This window comes from Olea europaea, chromosome 12 (genome assembly GCF_002742605.1).
Source record: "Olea europaea var. sylvestris chromosome 12, O_europaea_v1, whole genome shotgun sequence".
Taxonomy (NCBI): domain Eukaryota; kingdom Viridiplantae; phylum Streptophyta; class Magnoliopsida; order Lamiales; family Oleaceae; genus Olea; species Olea europaea.
Window position 1 is genome coordinate 14,336,898 of NC_036248.1, and position 26,548 is coordinate 14,363,445.

General features: G+C 36.4%; 2 protein-coding genes across 3 annotated transcripts; both read right to left on the minus strand.

Moving 5' to 3' along the window:
• Window positions 1-2,045: 2,045 nt before the first annotated feature.
• LOC111405788 (probable inactive histone-lysine N-methyltransferase SUVR1) lies at window positions 2,046-26,262 on the minus strand. Of its 2 annotated transcripts, none has more exons than XM_023034826.1 (12): window positions 26,014-26,262; window positions 25,825-25,860; window positions 25,439-25,676; window positions 25,217-25,375; window positions 10,123-10,476; window positions 9,383-9,538; window positions 8,344-9,104; window positions 7,937-8,199; window positions 7,215-7,281; window positions 7,059-7,109; window positions 4,670-4,766; window positions 2,046-2,677 (listed from the first exon to the last, which is right to left on the minus strand). In XM_023034826.1, the coding sequence occupies exons 1-12, from the start codon at window positions 26,194-26,196 to the stop codon at window positions 2,655-2,657; spliced, it is 2,388 nt and encodes a 795-aa protein (XP_022890594.1). In that variant the 5' UTR covers window positions 26,197-26,262; the 3' UTR covers window positions 2,046-2,654. The 2 variants fall into 2 exon arrangements, with proteins under 2 accessions (XP_022890594.1, XP_022890595.1); XM_023034827.1 differs by having other exon boundaries at window positions 25,217-25,428; window positions 25,618-25,676; window positions 26,014-26,261.
• Window positions 11,400-18,122, minus strand: LOC111405789 (probable inactive histone-lysine N-methyltransferase SUVR1). Its single transcript, XM_023034828.1, has 9 exons — window positions 17,891-18,122; window positions 17,702-17,737; window positions 16,929-17,553; window positions 16,189-16,344; window positions 15,150-15,910; window positions 14,743-15,005; window positions 14,023-14,089; window positions 13,867-13,917; window positions 11,400-11,573 (listed from the first exon to the last, which is right to left on the minus strand). Exons 1-9 carry the CDS (start codon window positions 18,071-18,073, stop codon window positions 11,415-11,417), a joined length of 2,301 nt encoding a protein of 766 aa, XP_022890596.1. The 5' UTR covers window positions 18,074-18,122; the 3' UTR covers window positions 11,400-11,414.
• Window positions 26,263-26,548: the final 286 nt, after the last annotated feature.

The window sequence follows — 26,548 nt, forward strand, 5'->3', positions numbered from 1 at the left end:
TACACCTCCCTTAAGTGACTATTATAGATTTGTTAAGAATTAATAAAAGTTTTTCATGGACTTCCGTGGGTTTTGATTAAAGATTTTTAAATACTTTTTATCTTGCAAATTCATCATATATATGGAAAATTACAATTTTTTTTACTACCTAGTTAACATTTTTGAGAATTGTGATGTTTACATAATTTTCTTGGGTAAGGTCACTTGCACAACCCTATCATTCAATTTTGTCACAAATAAAATAATAAAAAACTTCAACATCGGTTTCTAAGAATATAACCAGAAGTTTTCTCAAAATTAACAAAATTTCTAAGAATACAAATTGTTCTCAACCAAAAAGAAGAAAATACGAGAATAGAATGATTACATGGAATTCTAAATTTTAAAACAATTGCATATAATTTCAATTCAAAAGTAACTATACATGAATAATCTTAAATTGATTACGGCAAATGAATTGAAGAGCTATGAGAAAATCTTAGAATTGAAAAAAAAAAAGGACGTTCTAAGAATTCTCCAAAATCATTGTCTATTTAAATACCTCATAACTTATAAAGAGATCTAAAAAAATTCAGTTGAATGCCCCATTACCTTTAGAGATTTTTAGAAGTCCAAATTGAATACACTTAAACTTTTTAAATTAAATTCTCAACAGTTTTTAAAAAGTTTCAAATGTTTTCCAAATGAATACACCCTTCTGGAAGGATTTTAAAAGACTTGGATGTCTAGCAAACTTAAAAATACTATAACAAACTCTTTTAAAAATTCACTATTTTTAATATTATTTTTTTTTTAATTTTGTTAAATTGTTTTCAAATTCACGAAATTCATTAAAATTTATAATTTTTAAATTGAGGATACCCATGTTATTATGTCATATTAAATTGCAATATCAATAAACTTCTTCTCTTATCAAATACTAACCATTATATACCCATGTTACCAGGCATTCTATCATTGCCTTAATTAAAGAGCGGAAGTCATTTCAATTCACGCCATAATTCAACCGTAGAAGAGAAAAATTGGGGTTTCTTTTTTTTCAATGGCCAACGTATTTCTTATCTCAGAAACATATGATTTACTTTCTACCATAGTTTCAACAATAGAGTTATATTCCATCTCAAAAGGTCAAATTGTCAAGAAAAGTGACTAAAAATTGTCAAGAGAAGTAACTAAAAATCTAAAATCTTGAATTTTGATTTATTCAACATGACATTTTACCTTTTAACGTCCCCCTCCCAAAACCTCAAGACGGTCAGTGTGAAGCCACCAAATCTGCGAGTTCGAGCTTTGAAGCCTGAGAGTATATTAAATCTTGAAGTTCCTTAATAAGAAGTCAACAATAATCAAGAATGGACACAAATCAAGTTGAGTCAAGTTCAAACTCAACCCTGACCACCAAACTTACCATTTGGATAGGATAAAAACCCTACCCAAAAATCAAATCACATAGGTTTAAAACCAAAATGACTCAATTAGGTCAATTTCAAAATATATTTTCCCTTTTAATTTTTTTTAGNAAAATCAAATCACATAGGTTTAAAACCAAAATGACTCAATTAGGTCAATTTCAAAATATATTTTCCCTTTTAATTTTTTTTAGGAAAATTGTGATTTTCAAGTTGGGGTCACCTTGTAGTGAATATGACCCATGTTGGGGTTACATCATGCTTTTAAAGCTCATCCTCTTCATTATAAATGAGCCACTGTCCCCAAAACGACCTAAACTAATAAGGGTTCATAAGTTTTTGCCCACCACTAGGTCCACAACCCCAATCATATATTGATTAATTCCCACAACAATGGAAAATTCATTATAGTTAAATTGCAGCATTCGCATTTCTTCAGAGAATTAAAAAATTAATTTAAACGTCCTTAGATCTGTTTTTTGTATTTTGCCACAGATTAACCACTTTGTGGCCTCAATATATATGTATGGTGCTCGAGAGTTAAGACTTCGTACAACTACTTGCAATTCACTGCGAACATATGAAAACAAAAATCAATCACGTGCATTACAAACCATGACAAGTGACAACTAACGATAAACAATAAACAACAAAGTCTTACACTTAATAAGTTAAAAGCCAGTTACATGAATCCTTTTTTGTCACCCGATCAAATGGGGATACAAAAAACCTTCAACAAAGAAGTAAATTAATACAGAAATGAGTTGAATCTGCAAGTAAATCACTCCATTAGCAGTGTACATACAACAGGCTAAGGAAGATAACACCTGCCTTAGTCGACTCTGCTAAGCAGAAAATGTGCAAAGATCACAGGAAGAAAAGTTCAAAACTAATACTGACAAGGTCATGTGCCATAATGGCACTGAACAGAATTAACGATGAAAGAAAAGTAGATTTTTTTTTTCCCACTATTATGTAGTACTACGTACCAAACATGCACTAAAGGGTGTGACAAAGAAGGCATGAAACGAACCTCGAGTCCTGGCTTACAAGTTGTGCAAACTCAACAAATGTCTTCCCGAGCAAAGATTTTGAGTAAAACTGCCTCAACTAGCTTTTCAATAGAGCCAAGAGCCACTAATATAATTGTGTCAAATGGAAATTCTTAAATATCAGAATCTGTCCTGTTAATTATGTAATTCCCTGAGTTTTCAACAGAGTTAAGCAGAATCAATAGCCGCATGGTCATCTCCTTGAAGATCTGGATCCTGCCAAACAAACGGTCTGGTTAGCAGTATTAACGAAAGCCAAGAAAATACAAGAAATATTCTTGATGTGCACCCAACTTTACGATTCTGTCTACTGTGATTATCTACAAAAGCACGATGTTCACAGAAGAAGTAAAAATGAAAACAAGCATGGGTTAACGTATTGGCGGCAGTTTGAAAAAGGCTAATTGGCACAAAAAGTCCCTATACTTGACCTATTTTGTGCAAATCGTCTCTATCCTTTCAATTTGGCGCATTTCACCCTCAAATCAAGCAAACGTTGTCCAATAATCCTCCCTGCCGTCCATTCCCTCCATTGAAGCCTTGTAAAATGACGTTTACCCTCCTCTTTAAATAAAGAAAAAGAAAAGAAAGGAAGAAAAAATAAACAAATAATTGCAGCCAAGTCCCAAAATTTTCAAAAAGCGAAACAGGTCCCAATTAAAACAGTTAAAAAAAGGAAAAATAAAAAAAAATCTTTCTTCGCCAACCCAACCCCCTTCCGCCGCCGCCCCTATCCTTCCCTCCCCTTCCCTATGAAATTCTAGATACCCATTACCCAACTCTAAGTCCGCTAAGTCCATCCCAATCACCCATCACAAACTTGTATCTCTGATCAAAAATGCCAATTTTACCCGTCTAAGGATGATGCTTACATTATGGAAGCAGCTTCAAGAATTATAGAACCGGGACCTCAAGCTAACAGACAACCACAATTGCCTCCGGGTGGAGTCATCATCAGTTCCCTTACGGGTAAAGAATTTGAAAGAGAGGTTCAATCAGCTCAGAGTTCATGTGAAACAAATTTTGCAAGGTATTTTAAGGTAAAATTATGGACGCAACACCAGTCAATGTCTTAAAAAAGATTCTGAAGAATTTCAACTGGGCATTAAAAGTAAAGGAAAATCAATTTCACTTGCACTACAGGCGAAGGCCAATGTTCAGAAACGAGACGGCTTAAACCTGGGCAGCAGTAGAAGCTTGGTCTATAAAGAACATAGTGTGTTCAATTCAAACCAGCCATTCAAAAGCCAACAAAAAAATGCAGAAGACTAGGCATAAGAAACAATCTACACAAAGTGGTTCAAGTGTGCTCCAACAGAACAATCGGAAACAGAATTGTGTACATGCTGGCAGAGGAAAATTACATTCCAAATCCTTTACTTCCAACTTACAGAATGGGAAAGCACTCAGTGGAGATTCCTCTTCAGTAAGGCATAGGTTAATTTAAGAAGGGGGAAATGTAGAGGATTTGGAGAAAATTGAAGCACAAGAATAAAAGCAATTTCCTTTCGAGACCCTTGTTGCAGCAACCCAAAAATTTAATTATACTCGAAAGCTTAGTGAAGGAGGCATTGGTCTTGTTTATAAGGTAAAATTTAACTTGTGGGCATTTGAATTTTTCCCAATAAAAGAAAAAAGAAGGATAGAAGTTTTCCCCATCTCTAAAAGGGTTCTACTTGAAGGAATCTTTTAGCTACTACGGTGCTACTGTTGGGAACATTGATCCATCAACACTTGGTGCATTTTCCTTCGGTCAGCTTGTCATAGAAGGATGTTAGCAGAATCAGAAGAACTAGAAGCTCGGAACTCTACTTTGGGAAATGGTCCCGCCAATGCTATACTGGGCACTATAGAAGCTACAAAGACTGAGAAAGGGCCCTTACCCTCCCTAACCTTATTATAGACTTCCGAAAAATCCGAATATATGAGGATTCCCTCACCTTATAAGTTCAACAAATCATCGAAATGCTCTCTCTGAAGATTCAACAAGCTATTAGCTATGCAAGGGTTTCTTAGAGTAGATAGCTCTATCTATCATAGTGAAATAGATTGAAAGAAATCTTCCTTTTTCCCCCCTTGGCTTCATTACTCTGCTTGTTGCCAGCACTATTCACTATTATTAAGAAAGAGCAGAAGTGGTCTTCTTTTACAGCATATTTAAACTTAAACGAGGTGACAGTGAATCATGCCTATAAGTGAAATACTTACTACTTGGACGCTTTACGCTGCGGCAGAACCGGCTGCCACATTGACAGCGAAATGCCTTAACGGGATGATCGTGGTCATCAAAATCAATACCATAATCCTGCGAGGATAACATTGAGACGTTTTAACAAAGAGCATATTCAGATACATAAATTTATGCTATGTGTAGCCATCAAATTGTTATTTAATTTTAAGAGCACGTGATTGAACATACACATAGATAAAAGAGAGTGAACAAAGCAGTTAACTGCACATATAGTACACATTTGATTTTATTACACATAGTAACAATCATAGACATAAAAATGGCGAACAAAAGGGCAGAAGTGAGAACATTTACTTAGAATTCAAAATCTTATGTTGCTGAATTTTCAGACATATGATAACCCTTTAAGTTAGAGATTAGTCTATACTCTAGGAATTTTCCTACTGCATTTATTCCAGCAGGAATATTGTTCTTATGTTAAACAAGCAGCCCTAGACACAGAATAGCCTATTTTGTGAAGGTCTCTTAGTTTTGGCCTGATGCAGGTCAACCAATTTTTTGTACTTCTTTACTTACCTATCAATACACATTTAAAATATCACATGTACCGTGGGTCACCCTTGCCAACAGTGGTTATGGTCATGGCCCAAGACCTTCCTTATTTTATTGAGTGAGAGGAAGGGGACAGTTGAGTGGCCAGTTCACTAGCTAGTTCAGTCGAGTTATAATGACTCGTACAGATGAAATCAAACTCAGATGTGGAACATTGAATTCATCATCAACCCTTTTTCATTTATATAGCCCGTGCCTACGTTATAATGCTCCTATTTCCTTTGGAATTGTACAAATTATGTCCTCCTACGAGAAATAATTATTCACTCCCCAAAAATGCCCTGAAGTACATAAACAAGGATACTTGTTCCTTAGATGTGAGGGTAAAAGTGAAAAGTTACATCAACCATCCACTTTTATCAACTATTTTATAAAACTCTGTGCCATTTCAAATCACTTCATTGAGTTATGGATGAAGGATTAATATTTAATATGGTGTGGCTTCAGCAAAGGTAAACAATAAAAGGTGGGAGCCAATGAACAATCTAACACGTTCAAAACTCATTTCAAAAAACTATTACATGCACAATTCAATATATTAAGACAAACAGTCGTGCAACCAAGATGTAACCAGATACCAACACATAGAATCTAACTACAATGTCCAGACAAGAAAATTTAAGGATGCAGCCATATCAAACCATACGCTAAACTGCAGCTACCATCCCCACGTGTATGGTCTTTCGCACTTTTAACCTCATCTTTTGTTCTTGGTATCAAGCTCCTGGATCTTTTAGCCTCATTTTCTCAGTTTTCTAAAGTCCACCCAATGGAAACAAATTCTCTTGCTTAGAGGCCTATATTCGTACAAATTAGGTAGGAAAAAGAATTGGCAAAAGATCAACTTTAGCATAATCCAAATTCCAATGTGGAAGCTATATTGTGATTATTTAATAATTAGAGGGTGGGTGTTGACAGATTCTATGTTCAGAAAGGGAAGTCTTGGTTTTAATTCTTAGCAAGTCTGTAGTTATTTTGCATGAGATAGCACAAAATCAGCAGCAGCAGATTAGTAAGAGGTTACCCTTCCTGGGTGTAGGTGTACGAGTTATTCAAAATAAGATAAAGGAAAAAAAAAATTAATGAATGCAAGCATATAACCTAACAAAACAACAAACTAAGCCTTATTCTTATAAAATTTAGGATCAGCTACACATGCTTTTTCACTACTCCTTGCAGTCCATCTCCACATCCATGGGAAGATCTAAGGCAATCAGAATGCTTTTAACTCCGGTATACCAGGTAAATTTTTGTCTAACTCTCCCTTTCTAAAATATTCTATTAGGATCTCATCACTCTTGTGAAAGGGAGTTTCTTTAGGTGACATCCTCCAACCACCTAACTCATCCTACTCTCAATTTATCCTCAATGGGTGCCTTCATCTGTTCCCAAAAAACCAACTAAAATATTACTAGTAGGATAGATGGTTTCCAACTAGCAATGAAGAGGTTGAAATTTGCTTAAGCTTACACTGCATTTTCATTCAAACGGATTTATGACATTTTCGAGACACTAAGACTCCTTTATCAATGACATAGTGCTCCCTCAAAATGAAACCAATTTCAGTAAAATATGATCTAGATGAAAAACGCCCACCAATATTATTGCCACATTTTCACAGTTCCAAATCGACCATATTCTAGCTCCTCGAAATCATAAAGCAAGTGATTTTCCCATTAATTGTTCACAATAGTCGAATATACATTACTAAGAACAGTAGACATCTATACCTCCCTAGAACAACAAAAAGCACGTTTATACATAACGTATTTCAATGAAATAAATCCTACTTACCCAAGTGAGTTCTTCCATAGCTTTTACCTTTCTTGTAGTGAAGAAGGCAAGCTGCATTAAGAGATGCAAAATTCAATAAAACTGTGGACACAAATGATTAACAGCAGTCGCCATGGAAAACGGAAAAGGTTAACCATTATGGATAGGATTTCATACATGGTAATAGTGGTGATCAGGTGTCTCCACTTCCACAGGTATCTCCACCATGTTTGAATCGAAACACCTAGCAGGATATAAAAATGGCTATTAAGAAATCTGAAAACGAAATCAACCAAAGGCTCTGAGAAAGAGAAATCTCTTCTATAAAATTTAATGCATTCTACATTCTGGAGGCAGACGGGATTGGAGACAAAAGAATTTGTCTTTGACAAGGATGTTGACATATTTAAGCAAACGCAATTTTATGGTTATATGTATGTGCTTCTGCGCACCTGTGGAGGGAGAGAGGGACTCAATTACAAAAATGAAAGAGTTCTAGGAAGTCAGCATTATAGCCAGGGTTGAATAGGATAATCTAATAAATGAAATAAAAATGTTTAACCTAAACCTTACCTTCTTCAGTTTCCCCATCTTATCTGAACATTATCATAAACAATGTGATAAACAGACAGCCTTTCATTTGTATTGATTGTCAAGACCTTAAACAAGGCTCTACTAAGCTCTTCAATGGAGCAACTTTTGACAACACGAAAGAATCATGTTATGATCCTTTGCCTCGGTTTGCTCTTTCTCTCATTTTTTGAATAAGCTAGAAACATATTACTAACTCGCTATCACACTAGAGATTAAGACCAAGAGACATGGTGACTGAACAGTGAACTTCACGAAAAAGAACAATAATTCACAAAATGAATGCGTTCTCAATCAACTGAACTTACCTATGGTTGATAAACCTTGCTACGTTACCATAATATGTAGCATCTAAACAAAGAGCATCTTCATCCTTTAAAACAACTTCCGAACACCAATCAGCATCAAGGAGCACAGGATATGAATGTTCTTCCCCTTTGGAGCTCCGTACACGATCATATAGCTCCGCATTTGTTAAAACTTCTCCAACATATTCGCAGACAAAGGCACCTTTTGGCAGATCCTCCAAGGTACGTAAACCCCACCCTTTTCCACCAGGAGTCATAAACACCTGAAGAAAAAATTATATAAGGAAAAGTTAGTGCAATCATGGAAAAACTTATTATTAAAGCATCAACGAGATCATAAGACTCGATAATCAAGCAAAAAGAACATGGGGTTGGGTCTAGGTCCAAACATAGGCAGGAACTCCTACCTGTAAATTGCGACTTATTCCCCTTTGTACCACTCGATTGCCGCACTGTATATTACACCCACATTTCAACCAACATTCTTTGATGAACTTCCTCACCAAATGACCCTTGCAAGATCCAACGATATCTTCATTTTTTGACCTTTCCAGTGGACATTCCTTACAGAAGTACTGGCAGTGTTTTTCAGGATCACGATTCATTGAAATACACTCTTTAAGGAATTCCTCCTTGATGAGTCCATCACTTGTGTATGCAAACTCACCGCCAGTTTCATGTGAACATGCACAAGGCAAGGATAATGATAGACAATCACCAGAACAGGTTGAACAACAATTATTATCTCCTATACGAGCTAGAGAAAAATTTACATATGCATTTTGGAAAACAGCATTTTTGGGTATGTAGAAGAAAGATGGCGGAGACTTGTCATTAAATTCATTCACCAGGGTAATTACTACTCTTTCTTGTCCCTTGGCTATATCAACAACGTCATGGAGTGAACTTATCCTTTCAGGTGTCAATTGACGCTCCTGGCTAACCACAACATGCTGGAAGTTTGTGTCTTCAAGATCATTCTCTTTATTTTCTTCATCTGTTACACAGAAATTTTCACTGGCCTTCTTGTTAAGCTGCATGCCGTCATCCACACCATCACAAGATGGAGGAAGTTTTGGTTCTTGGAGCAGAGCTACCTCCTCATCAAACTGAGAACCGACTGATCCATTCAAAGAATGAAAGCGCGTGCCTTTAGCACCTAAAGCATCTGTTAAAAAGATTTTTTGAATGAATCAATAATGAGTTTCACATTTATGGTTTCTGGAGTTAAGAGGATTCAGTTCAAAATTTATTTCATAAGTTTCATCAAGGAAAAGTTCATATCATAAGTTTTGTATGATCTGAGACATTTATCCTCCAAAATTTTAGTGCTGCATCAAGACTAGGCATATGGAAGTCAGGCCTTCCAAAAGTCAAGTTGCAGATCATAAATTTTCACCTCTCCAAAAGGTGAGGAAGCAATCTCAAGGTTTAAACAAGATTCACCTGAAACCATTGCCGGGTTGCCATTGTTTCTCGTTTCATTTGAAATGGGAACCCCATCAGCTGTGCCTTTTTCACCCATAAACTGTAACAGATCAGGACCATTATTTTCTCTGATCGAACCATTTCCACTAGATGACTCTCCTTTACTTGATGGATCTGAAAATGATGAACTCACAAAAACTCAGCTATATTTCCTATGAATAAATAAAGGCAAATGCAGAAGGTAAACCTTAAATTGAATATGTCAGACATATGCCAAATATGTTGGTAGTTCAAATAAGTCACAATCTGGGACCTCAATTGAATAACCCACAAATGGGGCAGCAAATACTTCTCTCAACAGTCAACATCCAATACATGAAAATCAATCAATTACATTAGAAAGTCATAACAATCAAGTACATTAGAAAGACATAATCAATATGCTTCCATTTTGACAAATATTTCAAAGTAAATCACCTCATCCTATTGAACGAGGTCAAAAATACCAGAGGTCTTGAACTTTCAAAAAAAACCTAAAAACTTTACAGAAACCAGCAAACACCAGGACCAGGTATTTCCAGAAGCCAAATGGGCAGATGATTCCAACGATTCAAGTGAAGTGGAGGACCAATTATGTGGACAAAAACTAGATGGGTACCAATAAAGAATAGATAAGCAGAAGCAAAGCTCACATAAACTTACAAAAGTAACTTTTGTCAAAATGATAGTAACTTTCAGTCAGGATGGATAACATATACCTGGCTGGGTGACTGCAGAAGGAACCTCAAGCTTCGACACATCATAGGTGACAGGCTCTTCTTTAACTAAAACATGACCGGTAGTGGTCTTCTGTTTGGGTAACCCGGCAATGCTGGGCTGAAGGTTTGGCTCTTTATGGCATCCAGCAAGAGATGACCTCTTCTCCCCAGAAGGAATTTGTGGTGAGAGAGTTCCCTTTCCTCTGTCTCTCAGGCGCATTGGATGAGAAACTGAATTGGATTCAGTTCTCAAACTGGTCTTTTGCTGACTTTTATTGACAGCACTAGGCTGAGAGGGATCGCTCCTCTCCTGTGACTCAGCCCTCAATTTTTTAGTATTGGGCTGAGGTGAATCTGCTTTGTCTTGTGCAATTCAAACCAGCCATTCAAAAGCCAACAAAAAAATGCAGAAGACTAGGCATAAGAAACAATCTACACAAAGTGGTTCAAGTGTGCTCCAACAGAACAATCGGAAACAGAATTGTGTACATGCTGGCAGAGGAAAATTACATTCCAAATCCTTTACTTCCAACTTACAGAATGGGAAAGCACTCAGTGGAGATTCCTCTTCAGTAAGGCATAGGTTAATTTAAGAAGGGGGAAATGTAGAGGATTTGGAGAAAATTGAAGCACAAGAATAAAAGCAATTTCCTTTCGAGACCCTTGTTGCAGCAACCCAAAAATTTAATTATACTCGAAAGCTTAGTGAAGGAGGCATTGGTCTTGTTTATAAGGTAAAATTTAACTTGTGGGCATTTGAATTTTTCCCAATAAAAGAAAAAAGAAGGATAGAAGTTTTCCCCATCTCTAAAAGGGTTCTACTTGAAGGAATCTTTTAGCTACTACGGTGCTACTGTTGGGAACATTGATCCATCAACACTTGGTGCATTTTCCTTCGGTCAGCTTGTCATAGAAGGATGTTAGCAGAATCAGAAGAACTAGAAGCTCGGAACTCTACTTTGGGAAATGGTCCCGCCAATGCTATACTGGGCACTATAGAAGCTACAAAGACTGAGAAAGGGCCCTTACCCTCCCTAACCTTATTATAGACTTCCGAAAAATCCGAATATATGAGGATTCCCTCACCTTATAAGTTCAACAAATCATCGAAATGCTCTCTCTGAAGATTCAACAAGCTATTAGCTATGCAAGGGTTTCTTAGAGTAGATAGCTCTATCTATCATAGTGAAATAGATTGAAAGAAATCTTCCTTTTTCCCCCCTTGGCTTCATTACTCTGCTTGTTGCCAGCACTATTCACTATTATTAAGAAAGAGCAGAAGTGGTCTTCTTTTACAGCATATTTAAACTTAAACGAGGTGACAGTGAATCATGCCTATAAGTGAAATACTTACTACTTGGACGCTTTACGCTGCGGCAGAACCGGCTGCCACATTGACAGCGAAATGCCTTAACGGGATGATCGTGGTCATCAAAATCAATACCATAATCCTGCGAGGATAACATTGAGACGTTTTAACAAAGAGCATATTCAGATACATAAATTTATGCTATGTGTAGCCATCAAATTGTTATTTAATTTTAAGAGCACGTGATTGAACATACACATAGATAAAAGAGAGTGAACAAAGCAGTTAACTGCACATATAGTACACATTTGATTTTATTACACATAGTAACAATCATAGACATAAAAATGGCGAACAAAAGGGCAGAAGTGAGAACATTTACTTAGAATTCAAAATCTTATGTTGCTGAATTTTCAGACATATGATAACCCTTTAAGTTAGAGATTAGTCTATACTCTAGGAATTTTCCTACTGCATTTATTCCAGCAGGAATATTGTTCTTATGTTAAACAAGCAGCCCTAGACACAGAATAGCCTATTTTGTGAAGGTCTCTTAGTTTTGGCCTGATGCAGGTCAACCAATTTTTTGTACTTCTTTACTTACCTATCAATACACATTTAAAATATCACATGTACCGTGGGTCACCCTTGCCAACAGTGGTTATGGTCATGGCCCAAGACCTTCCTTATTTTATTGAGTGAGAGGAAGGGGACAGTTGAGTGGCCAGTTCACTAGCTAGTTCAGTCGAGTTATAATGACTCGTACAGATGAAATCAAACTCAGATGTGGAACATTGAATTCATCATCAACCCTTTTTCATTTATATAGCCCGTGCCTACGTTATAATGCTCCTATTTCCTTTGGAATTGTACAAATTATGTCCTCCTACGAGAAATAATTATTCACTCCCCAAAAATGCCCTGAAGTACATAAACAAGGATACTTGTTCCTTAGATGTGAGGGTAAAAGTGAAAAGTTACATCAACCATCCACTTTTATCAACTATTTTATAAAACTCTGTGCCATTTCAAATCACTTCATTGAGTTATGGATGAAGGATTAATATTTAATATGGTGTGGCTTCAGCAAAGGTAAACAATAAAAGGTGGGAGCCAATGAACAATCTAACACGTTCAAAACTCATTTCAAAAAACTATTACATGCACAATTCAATTTATTAAGACAAACAGTCGTGCAACCAAGATGTAACCAGATACCACCACATAGAATCTAACTACAATGTCCAGACAAGAAAATTTAAGGATGCAGCCATATCAAACCATACGCTAAACTGCAGCTACCATCCCCACGTGTATGGTCTTTCGCACTTTTAACCTCATCTTTTGTTCTTGGTATCAAGCTCCTGGATCTTTTAGCCTCATTTTCTCAGTTTTCTAAAGTCCACCCAATGGAAACAAATTCTCTTGCTTAGAGGCCTATATTCGTACAAATTAGGTAGGAAAAAGAATTGGCAAAAGATCAACTTTAGCATAATCCAAATTCCAATGTGGAAGCTATATTGTGATTATTTAATAATTAGAGGGTGGGTGTTGACAGATTCTATGTTCAGAAAGGGAAGTCTTGGTTTTAATTCTTAGCAAGTCTGTAGTTATTTTGCATGAGATAGCACAAAATCAGCAGCAGCAGATTAGTAAGAGGTTACCCTTCCTGGGTGTAGGTGTACGAGTTATTCAAAATAAGATAAAGGAAAAAAAAAAATTAATGAATGCAAGCATATAACTTAACAAAACAACAAACTAAGCCTTATTCTTATAAAATTTAGGATCAGCTACACATGCTTTTTCACTACTCCTTGCAGTCCATCTCCACATCCATGGGAAGATCTAAGGCAATCAGAATGCTTTTAACTCCGGTATACCAGGTAAATTTTTGTCTAACTCTCCCTTTCTAAAATATTCTATTAGGATCTCATCACTCTTGTGAAAGGGAGTTTCTTTAGGTGACATCCTCCAACCACCTAACTCATCCTACTCTCAATTTATCCTCAATGGGTGCCTTCATCTGTTCCCAAAAAACCAACTAAAATATTACTAGTAGGATAGATGGTTTCCAACTAGCAATGAAGAGGTTGAAATTTGCTTAAGCTTACACTGCATTTTCATTCAAACGGATTTATGACATTTTCGAGACACTAAGACTCCTTTATCAATGACATAGTGCTCCCTCAAAATGAAACCAATTTCAGTAAAATATGATCTAGATGAAAAACGCCCACCAATATTATTGCCACATTTTCACAGTTCCAAATCGACCATATTCTAGCTCCTCGAAATCATAAAGCAAGTGATTTTCCCATTAATTGTTCACAATAGTCGAATATACATTACTAAGAACAGTAGACATCTATACCTCCCTAGAACAACAAAAAGCACGTTTATACATAACGTATTTCAATGAAATAAATCCTACTTACCCAAGTGAGTTCTTCCATAGCTTTTACCTTTCTTGTAGTGAAGAAGGCAAGCTGCATTAAGAGATGCAAAATTCAATAAAACTGTGGACACAAATGATTAACAGCAGTCGCCATGGAAAACGGAAAAGGTTAACCATTATGGATAGGATTTCATACATGGTAATAGTGGTGATCAGGTGTCTCCACTTCCACAGGTATCTCCACCATGTTTGAATCGAAACACCTAGCAGGATATAAAAATGGCTATTAAGAAATCTGAAAACGAAATCAACCAAAGGCTCTGAGAAAGAGAAATCTCTTCTATAAAATTTAATGCATTCTACATTCTGGAGGCAGACGGGATTGGAGACAAAAGAATTTGTCTTTGACAAGGATGTTGACATATTTAAGCAAACGCAATTTTATGGTTATATGTATGTGCTTCTGCGCACCTGTGGAGGGAGAGAGGGACTCAATTACAAAAATGAAAGAGTTCTAGGAAGTCAGCATTATAGCCAGGGTTGAATAGGATAATCTAATAAATGAAATAAAAATGTTTAACCTAAACCTTACCTTCTTCAGTTTCCCCATCTTATCTGAACATTATCATAAACAATGTGATAAACAGACAGCCTTTCATTTGTATTGATTGTCAAGACCTTAAACAAGGCTCTACTAAGCTCTTCAATGGAGCAACTTTTGACAACACGAAAGATTCATGTTATGATCCTTTGCCTTGGTTTGCTCTCTCTCATTTTTTGAATAAGCTAGAAACATATTACTAACTCGCTATCACACTAGAGATTAAGACCAAGAGACATGGTGACTGAACAGTGAACTTCACGAAAAAGAACAATAATTCACAAAATGAATGCGTTCTCAATCAACTGAACTTACCTATGGTTGATAAACCTTGCTACGTTACCATAATATGTAGCATCTAAACAAAGAGCATCTTCATCCTTTAAAACAACTTCCGAACACCAATCAGCATCAAGGAGCACAGGATATGAATGTTCTTCCCCTTTGGAGCTCCGTACACGATCATATAGCTCCGCATTTGTTAAAACTTCTCCAACATATTCGCAGACAAAGGCACCTTTTGGCAGATCCTCCAAGGTACGTAAACCCCACCCTTTTCCACCAGGAGTCATAAACACCTGAAGAAAAAATTATATAAGGAAAAGTTAGTGCAATCATGGAAAAACTTATTATTAAAGCATCAACGAGATCATAAGACTCGATAATCAAGCAAAAAGAACATGGGGTTGGGTCTAGGTCCAAACATAGGCAGGAACTCCTACCTGTAAATTGCGACTTATTCCCCTTTGTACCACTCGATTGCCGCACTGTATATTACACCCACATTTCAACCAACATTCTTTGATGAACTTCCTCACCAAATGACCCTTGCAAGATCCAACGATATCTTCATTTTTTGACCTTTCCAGTGGACATTCCTTACAGAAGTACTGGCAGTGTTTTTCAGGATCACGATTCATTGAAATACACTCTTTAAGGAATTCCTCCTTGATGAGTCCATCACTTGTGTATGCAAACTCACCGCCAGTTTCATGTGAACATGCACAAGGCAAGGATAATGATAGACAATCACCAGAACAGGTTGAACAACAATTATTATCTCCTATACGAGCTAGAGAAAAATTTACATATGCATTTTGGAAAACAGCATTTTTGGGTATGTAGAAGAAAGATGGCGGAGACTTGTCATTAAATTCATTCACCAGGGTAATTACTACTCTTTCTTGTCCCTTGGCTATATCAACAACGTCATGGAGTGAACTTATCCTTTCAGGTGTCAATTGACGCTCCTGGCTAACCACAACATGCTGGAAGTTTGTGTCTTCAAGATCATTCTCTTTATTTTCTTCATCTGTTACACAGAAATTTTCACTGGCCTTCTTGTTAAGCTGCATGCCGTCATCCACACCATCACAAGATGGAGGAAGTTTTGGTTCTTGGAGCAGAGCTACCTCCTCATCAAACTGAGAACCGACTGATCCATTCAAAGAATGAAAGCGCGTGCCTTTAGCACCTAAAGCATCTGTTAAAAAGATTTTTTGAATGAATCAATAATGAGTTTCACATTTATGGTTTCTGGAGTTAAGAGGATTCAGTTCAAAATTTATTTCATAAGTTTCATCAAGGAAAAGTTCATATCATAAGTTTTGTATGATCTGAGACATTTATCCTCCAAAATTTTAGTGCTGCATCAAGACTAGGCATATGGAAGTCAGGCCTTCCAAAAGTCAAGTTGCAGATCATAAATTTTCACCTCTCCAAAAGGTGAGGAAGCAATCTCAAGGTTTAAACAAGATTCACCTGAAACCATTGCCGGGTTGCCATTGTTTCTCGTTTCATTTGAAATGGGAACCCCATCAGCTGTGCCTTTTTCACCCATAAACTGTAACAGATCAGGACCATTATTTTCTCTGATCGAACCATTTCCACTAGATGACTCTCCTTTACTTGATGGATCTGAAAATGATGAACTCACAAAAACTCAGCTATATTTCCTATGAATAAATAAAGGCAAATGCAGAAGGTAAACCTTAAATTGAATATGTCAGACATATGCCAAATATATTGGTAGTTCAAATAAGTCACAATCTGGGACCTCAATTGAATAACCCACAAATGGGGCAGCAAATACTTCTCTCAACAGTCAACATCCAATACATGAAAATCAATCAATTACATTAGAAAGTCATAACAATCAAGTACATTAGAAAGACATAATCAATATGCTTCCATTTTGACAAATATTTCAAAGTAAATCACCTCATCCTATTGAACGAGGTCAAAAATACCAGAGGTCTTGAACTTTCAAAAAAAACCTAAAAACTTTACAGAAACCAGCAAACACCAGGACCAGGTATTTCCAGAAGCCAAATGGGCAGATGATTCCAACGATTCAAGTGAAGTGGAGGACCAATTATGTGGACAAAAACTAGATGGGTACCAATAAAGAATAGATAAGCAGAAGCAAAGCTCACATAAACTTACAAAAGTAACTTTTGTCAAAATGATAGTAACTTTCAGTCAGGATGGATAACATATACCTGGCTGGGTGACTGCAGAAGGAACCTCAAGCTTCAACACATCATAGGTGACAGGCTCTTCTTTAACTAAAACATGACCGGTAGTGGTCTTCTGTTTGGGTAACCCGGCAATGCTGGGCTGAAGGTTTGGCTCTTTATGGCATCCAGCAAGAGATGACCTCTTCTCCCCAGAAGGAATTTGTGGTGAGAGAGTTCCCTTTCCTCTGTCTCTCAGGCGCATTGGATGAGAAACTGAATTGGATTCAGTTCTCAAACTGGTCTTTTGCTGACTTTTATTGACAGCACTAGGCTGAGAGGGATCGCTCCTCTCCTGTGACTCAGCCCTCAATTTTTTAGTATTGGGCTGAGGTGAATCTGCTTTGTCTTGTGCCTGATTCTGATTCTGTAGACTTGTTTCAAGAAGTTCAACCTGTTCTTCTTTAGGTATGACAAGTGAAGTTCCAGGCAAGCTTGTATTATTTAAGGAAGGTAACACTTCAACTTCTCGATTTCTTAGTCGCAACCTTTTGAAAGTTCGTTCAGGCTCCTGATTCACCTGAGCAACTTCTCGATTTCTTAGTCGCAACCTTTTTAAGGGTCGTTCAGGCTCCTCATTCACCTGAGCTTCTTCCTCCAAATAATCCTCCTGCCATTTAAGGGAAGTGGACAGGTTCAGTGTCGTAAGATTGACGAAAATAAGAGAAAAAAGAGACTAATGACCAAAATTCACAAGCATTAAAAATTGTTTCCAGAAAGCACGACAATCAAGAAGAAGAAAAAAAGAAGCTGCTTACTTCATTGTTCACAATCTTCTTTGACTGCTCTATTGCCTGAATGAGAGGATAAATAAAAAAATTATAGTTCAACAAAAACTATGAAAAATACGGAGTCTAACAGATGGAATTAACTTAGAGGTAATAACTCCAAAGAGGAAAAAAGGAAAAAGAACAAAAGAATAACATTTTTTGAGGGGAACACCATACCTCAGATTCCTCCCTCTCAAATATAGCATCAGCAAGGGCTCTATAGTTTTCCTCTTCAATAAGTTCCCAATTTTTATCAAACAACTTTAGTAGATTTTTCAATGCTGGCTTCACCTTATCTTCGGAGATCCCAATAGCCTTCATAGCATGAAAGGCTTTGGCAACTCTTGGATTTGGCGGCATGCTTATTCGAACAAATTTTATAAAGCAGCCTCTGAACCTTCCAGTGAACCTAAATACCTTAATTATGTGAGCAAAAGAACAACAGAAAGTGCCTAAACCTATAAACTAGTAAGTAAACAAAGCTCAGTTACAGATAATCCCTGAAATATCATACACCAAATATATTAAAACTACATATTGGGGTGACCAGGTCAAATAATGATCATTGTGTCAAGCAGGTAAAAGAAGATAGATAGGTTGCTTGTATCATACAACGATCAGTTAAAACTAAATATTGGGGTGACCATGCCAAATAATGATAGATCACATCAAGCAGGTAACAGAAGCCAGATAGATAGCCTGTGTCAGCAAAATGAATAACGCTCAAACAAGACTCATAATTGTCCTGTTTCGGACCTTTGGGTCCACCTTAAGTAAATGATGGGATACTAGCATAAGTAATTGGCCAGCAATGAAGCTCCAACTGTTAGCTGGAAACCAAATGCAGCAAAATATGGAGAAGAGATGCCGCTAGTACAGTAGTGCTAACAGGAATTTATACTGACATCCTAAAGCATACTTTGACCAACTCTCAAATTGAATGTCTTAGATAACTACATTAAAAGGTGAGTTATAGAAAGCCATATTCTCTCAGGTTCTAGAACAAACACAATCCTTACAAAGGCAGCACAAGCAGCATGCCTCAGCTGCCCTACTTGCAACCACCACTACCAATTCACACTGAAATCAAACACCAGTACCATTACATGACTTGCAAAAATTATATTTTTCCTAAAAAGTACAGAAATTGCATAAAAATTTCAGTTGTACAAGAAATGCTCGAGTAATAGAACTGAATGACCTATTACTGCTCTTTTTCGGAAACATTACCTCTTTTGCTCTTAAACATACAGGAAAATTGCCCTCAACGACAACAAAGGCAACGTGAATCTTTCTTTGCCGCTCCTTCGGTTCATTACAATTATAGGGAGACAAAAACAATTGTATCCTTGGCAACCACTACAAGCCCTATTAGAATCTATTCTAACCTTCTCTAATGAGATTGCATCACTCTTGTGGTTCGGAGCCTCTTGTCTGCACAAAATTTGTTCCAAGTGTCTAAGTTTTTGTTCTCTTAATTTCTCCTCAATCAGCATCATCTCCATTTGTTGGGGTAAATTCTCGTTCATTATCCATTCTAGTATGACAACACATTCATCATAGCATCTTTGTTTGCTCTACGTTCATATATGGGCATTGTCCTTTAATAGCCAAGCACTCGTACCTAAAGCATAGCGGGTATTATAATTGATCAATAGAACTGATCTTTTAAGCTGTACAATGCGTGTTTGTTTTTCTTTATTTATTTTTTTCCTCAAAAGGGGGCCGCACAAATGCAGATTCTCACTCTCACAAATAATGATGTAGGCTCAACTACTTGGGCTGATCTTAAGCCGGATCCCTTCCCAAGTGTAATGAAAGTCACCAGTAGAGGGCATGGGCCTTCATGATTTCCTATTAACCAGTCCAAATAAGAATAAGTGGCATTACATGTACTGTATGGATTTCCTATTAACCAGTCCAAATAAGAATAAGTGGCATTACATGTACTGTATTGATTCTTTTATATAAAAACACTTAGATTCAAAGTACTCATCCAAAGATTGAACTTATGATGAAACTTTTTTACCCAAAATCGAATAACATAACCCTAGAAACCTCTTTCTTGGATATGCATCATAGCATGTTAATGATTAAAGAGAGAATATGAGACAACTGAAGACCTATAGTGAGGAAATTCTCCATTACTACTATCACTGCATCTCACACTAATGACTGTTCCATTAAACATGTCTTTAATTATATAATTTATCCAATAGAATTTCATTTTCTCTCTAGCACCCACCATAGCACTTCTATAGATACTTATCATGGACTTTTTTACATCAATTAAATCCAAGTGAGAAAAAACTCATTCATAAAAATTTGTAGGACAATATGCAAACAAAAACACATATCAAACAGGTGTTAAACTACAAAATAGAAGTGCTTGCTTCCAAAACTGAGATGTAAAAGAAAAGGGTGTACTAGCAATGTCTCATCCTTACCCAATGCAAAACGTAACTCTACATTTCTTTACACATAAAACCACACTAGCATGCAATGAACATCTGAATCTTTTTGGAGTGTTGTGACCAAATGACATAATGGTTGGTAATGGAATAAATACATGATTATGCAACGAGCATGTAGATCTACATGATTTGTGCTTATTAACAAAGACCTTAAATTGTCACACCATATAAGAGAGGAAGGAAAAAAAATAAAAAAGGATGCCTACAGCATCAATGTGCTAAGGTTTGACACCATTATTTTTAGGGTAAATCCCCCAAGGGGTTCCCAACCTCACATAAGTGTGGCAGCCGTGTCCCAAACTTTGCATTTGCCATTTGCCCCACCCATATCCACATACCTTTAACATTATGCACTCGATATCCCCGCTCAATGAGAAAAGTGTGCTTAGACATTAAATGACCATGTCGAATGTGATATCAAACTAAAACGACAAAATTGTCAAAAAAAAAAAAAGGCAACATTTGTTGTAATTTTAAGTTGCCCTATGAATTTTGGAATAATGAAATTCTTTTAAGGTAATTGTGTCCCTTTTACATATAGTGCGTGTTGCTTTTACATATAGATAGACGTTCTTCAACATGTGAAGATACTAATGCACAATGTTAAAAGGTTTGGAGACATGATTACGACATTTATGAAAAGTTGAAGACCAAATAGGAATTTACATATAGATAGACGTTCTTCAATTTTAGGAGACTGCAATTATACATATAAGAAATCCAAAGAGAAAGCTTTGGCAACTCTAAGAAAGGAAGTGTTGAATGAGCACAAATGGATGAAACCAGCAATAATACATATAGGCACAGAGATAGATGTGGTTCCTCTATGAGAGGAACTGATGACTGACAATAAATGATGAATTCATATTACTTGTTCAAAAAATATTGTAATGATTTTTTCGCTGTTGTGAAAAATTAAATGCAATTTAAGCATTGAAGATTTTGATAAGCTGGCTTATTAATCAACACCTCACACATGTAATTGTCATGCGACAAGCAAGTAATGTCAGACTGAAAGGGTAAAATTGTTAAAAAAAGGCAATATTTAATGTAATTTTAATGGCAGCCCTTTAAATTTTGGAAGAAAATCCTTTCTTGACAATTTTACACATTCAATCATACATCACATGTCTATCACTTTTACATCTCGAATTCAATAGATGAAGATAGCACATGCACAACGTTAAAAGGTTTAAAGACATAATTGCTACACTAATTGAAGGTTAGGATCCCTGGACAAATTTACCCCTAAATTTATCGCAGTTAAATATGACATGTAAGCATATCACTAATATTCATTCCATCCCTGAGGAATTACTTTTTCACTTTTTGGGATCAACTCAAAGTTTTTCAAGGCCATGTTTCATATCAATTAATTAATCTCCTAATCAAAAACTTTTTTACAGCAGTACAGGTACCTATGAGAATTTTATGATTCTAAGTTCTTTTTTCTATCTGGAACCAAATACAACAAACAGCGGCAAAAAATTAGGCTCCGTACCAAAAAATTTGTAGGTCGATAAGATTTTTTGTCACTATGTTCTGCTCATTGCTAGATCTATTACAAAATTCAAAGTAACTGGATTTTAAAACTAAAAAACATGACAGAAAACAATGCACATCGAGATCAAGAGATAAAATAACACTTTAGAATTTTACTCAAGAACAAATGCAAGGACACGGAGAAATTCTAAACAAATTAATAACGTTAGAGTAATTCAATTCTACTTAGATGGAAAAACATTGTTTTCATTTTTCCCATTACACATCAATTTTAGGAGACTACAATTATACAGATAAGAAATCCAAATAGAAAGCTGGCACCTCTATGAGAGGAAGTGATGATCGATCATGATGAATGGATTGGCAATTATAGGTAAACACGAAGAGAAAGCTTTGGTACCTCTATGAAAGGAACTGGCGGTTGACCATAAATGATAAATTCGTATTACTTGTTGAAAAAATGTTGTAATGCCTCTGTAGTGAAAACTTAAATGTGATATAAGCATAGAAGATATCGACTAGTTGGCATATTAATCAACGCCGTACACATGTAAAGCATGCAAAACATGGATGTATTTGTCCAATACAAGTGATTCTTTGGCACAATTTTGACCACCTAGGGTGGAGATGTCTTTTAAAACCTAATAAAATAATGCAATTTAACTTGACTGACCAAAGAGTTCTTTCCCCAAAAATCAGATATAGAAATGGATGAAAGGCCTCTGAAATACCAATTACTAGAATAGAAGTGTATACCGTGTCAACAATATGGGTAAAGGTTTAGAACCAAAAATATTAAACCAGAGAACTGAAACACACCATTCCAGACAGAATGAGTGAAGTGGATCTGATGGGTGTAAAATGAAGTTTGGGCAATTTTTTATTCATACCACAGTTTGTCTGATTCAACCTGAGGGAGAAACTAAATTTTTTTACCATGGGCTCGAGCACTGAAGTTGGGAGAAATCATAAATTGACCTACAGTTAAAGAAAAATATAATTTGAAGATGTTGGCTGCCCGGTGAAGCCTCAACTTAAGAATGACATTTTTAAGGCTCATTTACTTAAATGTACCAACATCCGACAAATTTAAAACTTCAGTTTTTTACTCCACTTGATCTCCTAACTACTAAATAGACAGACAGCTTCCAAGCTCAACTTGAATTTTGGTTAATAAAGGCTAATAATTTGTTGCTTCAAGTCTGAATTAATAAGCCTGAATAGAGCTTAAAGCTTCTCTACAATTTCAAACCAATCTCAAGCATGTCCCTAGCTAAGATTAGAAAACTTGTGAAAGATGCATTTTCACTGTGGAATTATAGCTCTAAAAACTCTGTTTCCCAATGTCATAAACATCCATCTTGTGCTGCAAATTGCCACTATACTCAAAACGTTTTTCAGTTGATGAAAAAAAAAAAAAAAACACAAAAGATTTCTTCCTTCTAGATTATTTGGTACAACTCCTTCTGTCACTTTTGAACACTATCAACTAGCTAATGGGAGCTCTTACAGACAGTGGGCAGTGCAGAACATTAATTCGCTGTTTCAAAGAACCATATATTGACCTGACCTTCAAAAAAAGTTGAAAATCATACACTAGGTTGCTTTTTCTCCTTCTATTACTTTCCTTCCAATAATTCCATTTTTAGTCACTATATAGTCACTATAAAGTATAAACTATAAAATAAAAGCCAATATATTGAAAAAAAATACCGTTCTCTATTGGGACGACAAAAATTGAGAAAATTCAAACAAAAAAATTATAACATTTGGACTTAACTTGAATAATCTGACATTTCTAAAATTCGCGGCAACAGGCAAGCATGTTGGAAAAGTCAAGTCTATTTTAATTGCTATTGCCTTATTGTCCTAGTCTTTAGGTAAGTTAATAAATTATATTTGTTATAAAAAGGAACGTGGCTTGTTTTTGGCCCAGTCAAATTGAAGTTTGTTTTACATTTACCTAGTCTTTAGCATTTTATCAGGAGTTAGTGGTTAGTGGCTGCAGATATCGTTGGTTTTCAGCTCTATAAATAGAGCATGTTACTGTGGTAATAATAACTCTGTTTGCAATGGATGTCCAACCTTTATATCTCTTCCTTCTCGATAAAGGCGGGGATGGACTCTGGCAGCCGCGATCATTTGATTGAACTGAAATTTGGAATGGGTACACTTGACGATATGAATCATTTGGCGAGGTCTTTGCAGACAGAGGCAGGTAGAGAAAGAAATATATTACATCAGGCGGGTTCACTCTTTGCCATTAATGGGTAGGGATCACTTCATTGATTTCTGAGAGCAATAAAGTTCACTTTCCTGTTTCTACTTTCTTGTTTCTAAATTATCAGTGGTATCAGAGCTTGGTTGTGAAAAAAGTGAGAGAGCTACAATAACAATCTTTCATTTTTTTTCAGTTCTTCTTCTTTTCTTTCAGCAGTAGCAGTGAATGATGGCGTCAGACAGCTTCGTACAACCAGCTATTCCCGTTTTGATGGGCACTATGATCATTGGAGCATGTTAATGGAGAATTTTCTGAGATCTAAGGAATATTGGCCAGTAGTTTCTGAAGGAATACCAGAAATGGTGGATGCAACAGCTTCAGAAGCACAGAAAATAGAAGTGGAAAGCCAACGTCCGAAGGATCTTAAAGCCAAGAATTATTTGTTTCAAGCCATCGATCGCTCAATCTTGGAAACTATTCTTTGCAAAGATACGTCCAAACAAATCTGGGATTCTATGAAAAAGAAATATCGGGGATCGACAAGAGCGAAAAGGCAGTAGCTACAAGCTCTTCGAACAGAATTTGAAACAACTCGAATGAAGTCAGGAGAATCTGTGATGGAGTACTTCTCACGGGTAATGACGATTGCCAATAAGATGCGGATTCATGGTGACAAGACTGAAGATGTTACCATTGTCGAAAAATTACTTCGGTCCATGACTCTAAAATTTAATTTTGTTATCTGCTCAATAAAGGAGTCAAAAGATGTTGATGAGCTTTCACTAGATGAACTCCAAAGCTCTTTGCTTATCCATGAACAGTTGATCATGAGCAGGACAAAGATGAACAAGCATTGAAGGCGTCAACAAGTGGTTATGGTTGGTCTTCAAACAAAGCAAATAGAGGAAGAGGTAAAGGATATAAGGATCATAAAAATCAGCACCAGCAATATAGTAACCAATTTGGTGATTCTCAAGGGAGAGGCAGAGGCGGATTTCATTTTGGCAACCACAGAGCAAAGTCAGTAGACAGTAGTGGTCTTCTGTTTGGGTAACCCGGCAATGCTGGGCTGAAGGTTTGGCTCTTTATGGCATCCAGCAAGAGATGACCTCTTCTCCCCAGAAGGAATTTGTGGTGAGAGAGTTCCCTTTCCTCTGTCTCTCAGGCGCATTGGATGAGAAACTGAATTGGATTCAGTTCTCAAACTGGTCTTTTGCTGACTTTTATTGACAGCACTAGGCTGAGAGGGATCGCTCCTCTCCTGTGACTCAGCCCTCAATTTTTTAGTATTGGGCTGAGGTGAATCTGCTTTGTCTTGTGACTGATTCTGATTCTGTAGACTTGTTTCAAGAAGTTCAACCTGTTCTTCTTTAGGTATGACAAGTGAAGTTCCAGGCAAGCTAGTATTATTTAAGGAAGGTAACACTTCAACTTCTCGATTTCTTAGTCGCAACCTTTTGAAAGTTCGTTCAGGCTCCTGATTCACCTTAGCAACTTCTCGATTTCTTAGTCGCAACCTTTTGAAAGTTCGTTCAGGCTCCTGATTCACCTGAGCAACTTCTCGATTTCTTAGTCGCAACCTTTTGAAAGTTCGTTCAGGCTCCTGATTCACCTGAGCAACTTCTCGATTTCTTAGTCGCAACCTTTTGAAAGTTCGTTCAGGCTCCTGATTCACCTGAGCAACTTCTCGATTTCTTAGTCGCAACCTTTTTAAGGGTCGTTCAGGCTCCTCATTCACCTGAGCTTCTTCCTCCAAATAATCCTCCTGCCATTTAAGGGAAGTGGACAGGTTCAGTGTCGTAAGATTGACGAAAATAAGAGAAAAAAGAGACTAATGACCAAAATTCACAAGCATTAAAAATTGTTTCCAGAAAGCACGACAATCAAGAAGAAGAAAAAAAGAAGCTGCTTACTTCATTGTTCACAATCTTCTTTGACTGCTCTATTGCCTGAATGAGAGGATAAATAAAAAAATTATAGTTCAACAAAAACTATGAAAAATACGGAGTCTAACAGATGGAATTAACTTAGAGGTAATAACTCCAAAGAGGAAAAAAGGAAAAAGAACAAAAGAATAACATTTTTTGAGGGGAACACCATACCTCAGATTCCTCCCTCTCAAATATAGCATCAGCAAGGGCTCTATAGTTTTCCTCTTCAATAAGTTCCCAATTTTTATCAAACAACTTTAGTAGATTTTTCAATGCTGGCTTCACCTTATCTTCGGAGATCCCAATAGCCTTCATAGCATGAAAGGCTTTGGCAACTCTTGGATTTGGCGGCATGCTTATTCGAACAAATTTTATAAAGCAGCCTCTGAACCTTCCAGTGAACCTAAATACCTTAATTATGTGAGCAAAAGAACAACAGAAAGTGCCTAAACCTATAAACTAGTAAGTAAACAAAGCTCAGTTACAGATAATCCCTGAAATATCATACACCAAATATATTAAAACTACATATTGGGGTGACCAGGTCAAATAATGATCATTGTGTCAAGCAGGTAAAAGAAGATAGATAGGTTGCTTGTATCATACAACGATCAGTTAAAACTAAATATTGGGGTGACCATGCCAAATAATGATAGATCACATCAAGCAGGTAACAGAAGCCAGATAGATAGCCTGTGTCAGCAAA

Excerpts from the sequence above, each read along its gene's own strand:
- LOC111405789 (XM_023034828.1), bottom strand. The coding sequence starts at position 18,073 with ATGCCGCCAAATCCAAGAGTTGCCAAAGCCTTTCATGCTATGAAGGCT. Across the intron at positions 16,345-16,928 it reads TTCTGCAGTCACCCAGCCAG|ATCCATCAAGTAAAGGAGAG; the intron begins GTATATGTTATC and ends CATCATTTTCAG. Across the intron at positions 15,006-15,149 it reads GAATAAGTCGCAATTTACAG|GTGTTTATGACTCCTGGTGG; the intron begins GTAGGAGTTCCT and ends TTTTTTCTTCAG.
- LOC111405788 (XM_023034826.1), bottom strand. The coding sequence starts at position 26,196 with ATGCCGCCAAATCCAAGAGTTGCCAAAGCCTTTCATGCTATGAAGGCT. Across the intron at positions 25,376-25,438 it reads GAATCAGGAGCCTGAACGAA|CTTTCAAAAGGTTGCGACTA; the intron begins CTTTCAAAAGGT and ends AGCCTGAACGAA. Across the intron at positions 7,110-7,214 it reads CTGATCACCACTATTACCAT|CTTGCCTTCTTCACTACAAG; the intron begins GTATGAAATCCT and ends CTCTTAATGCAG.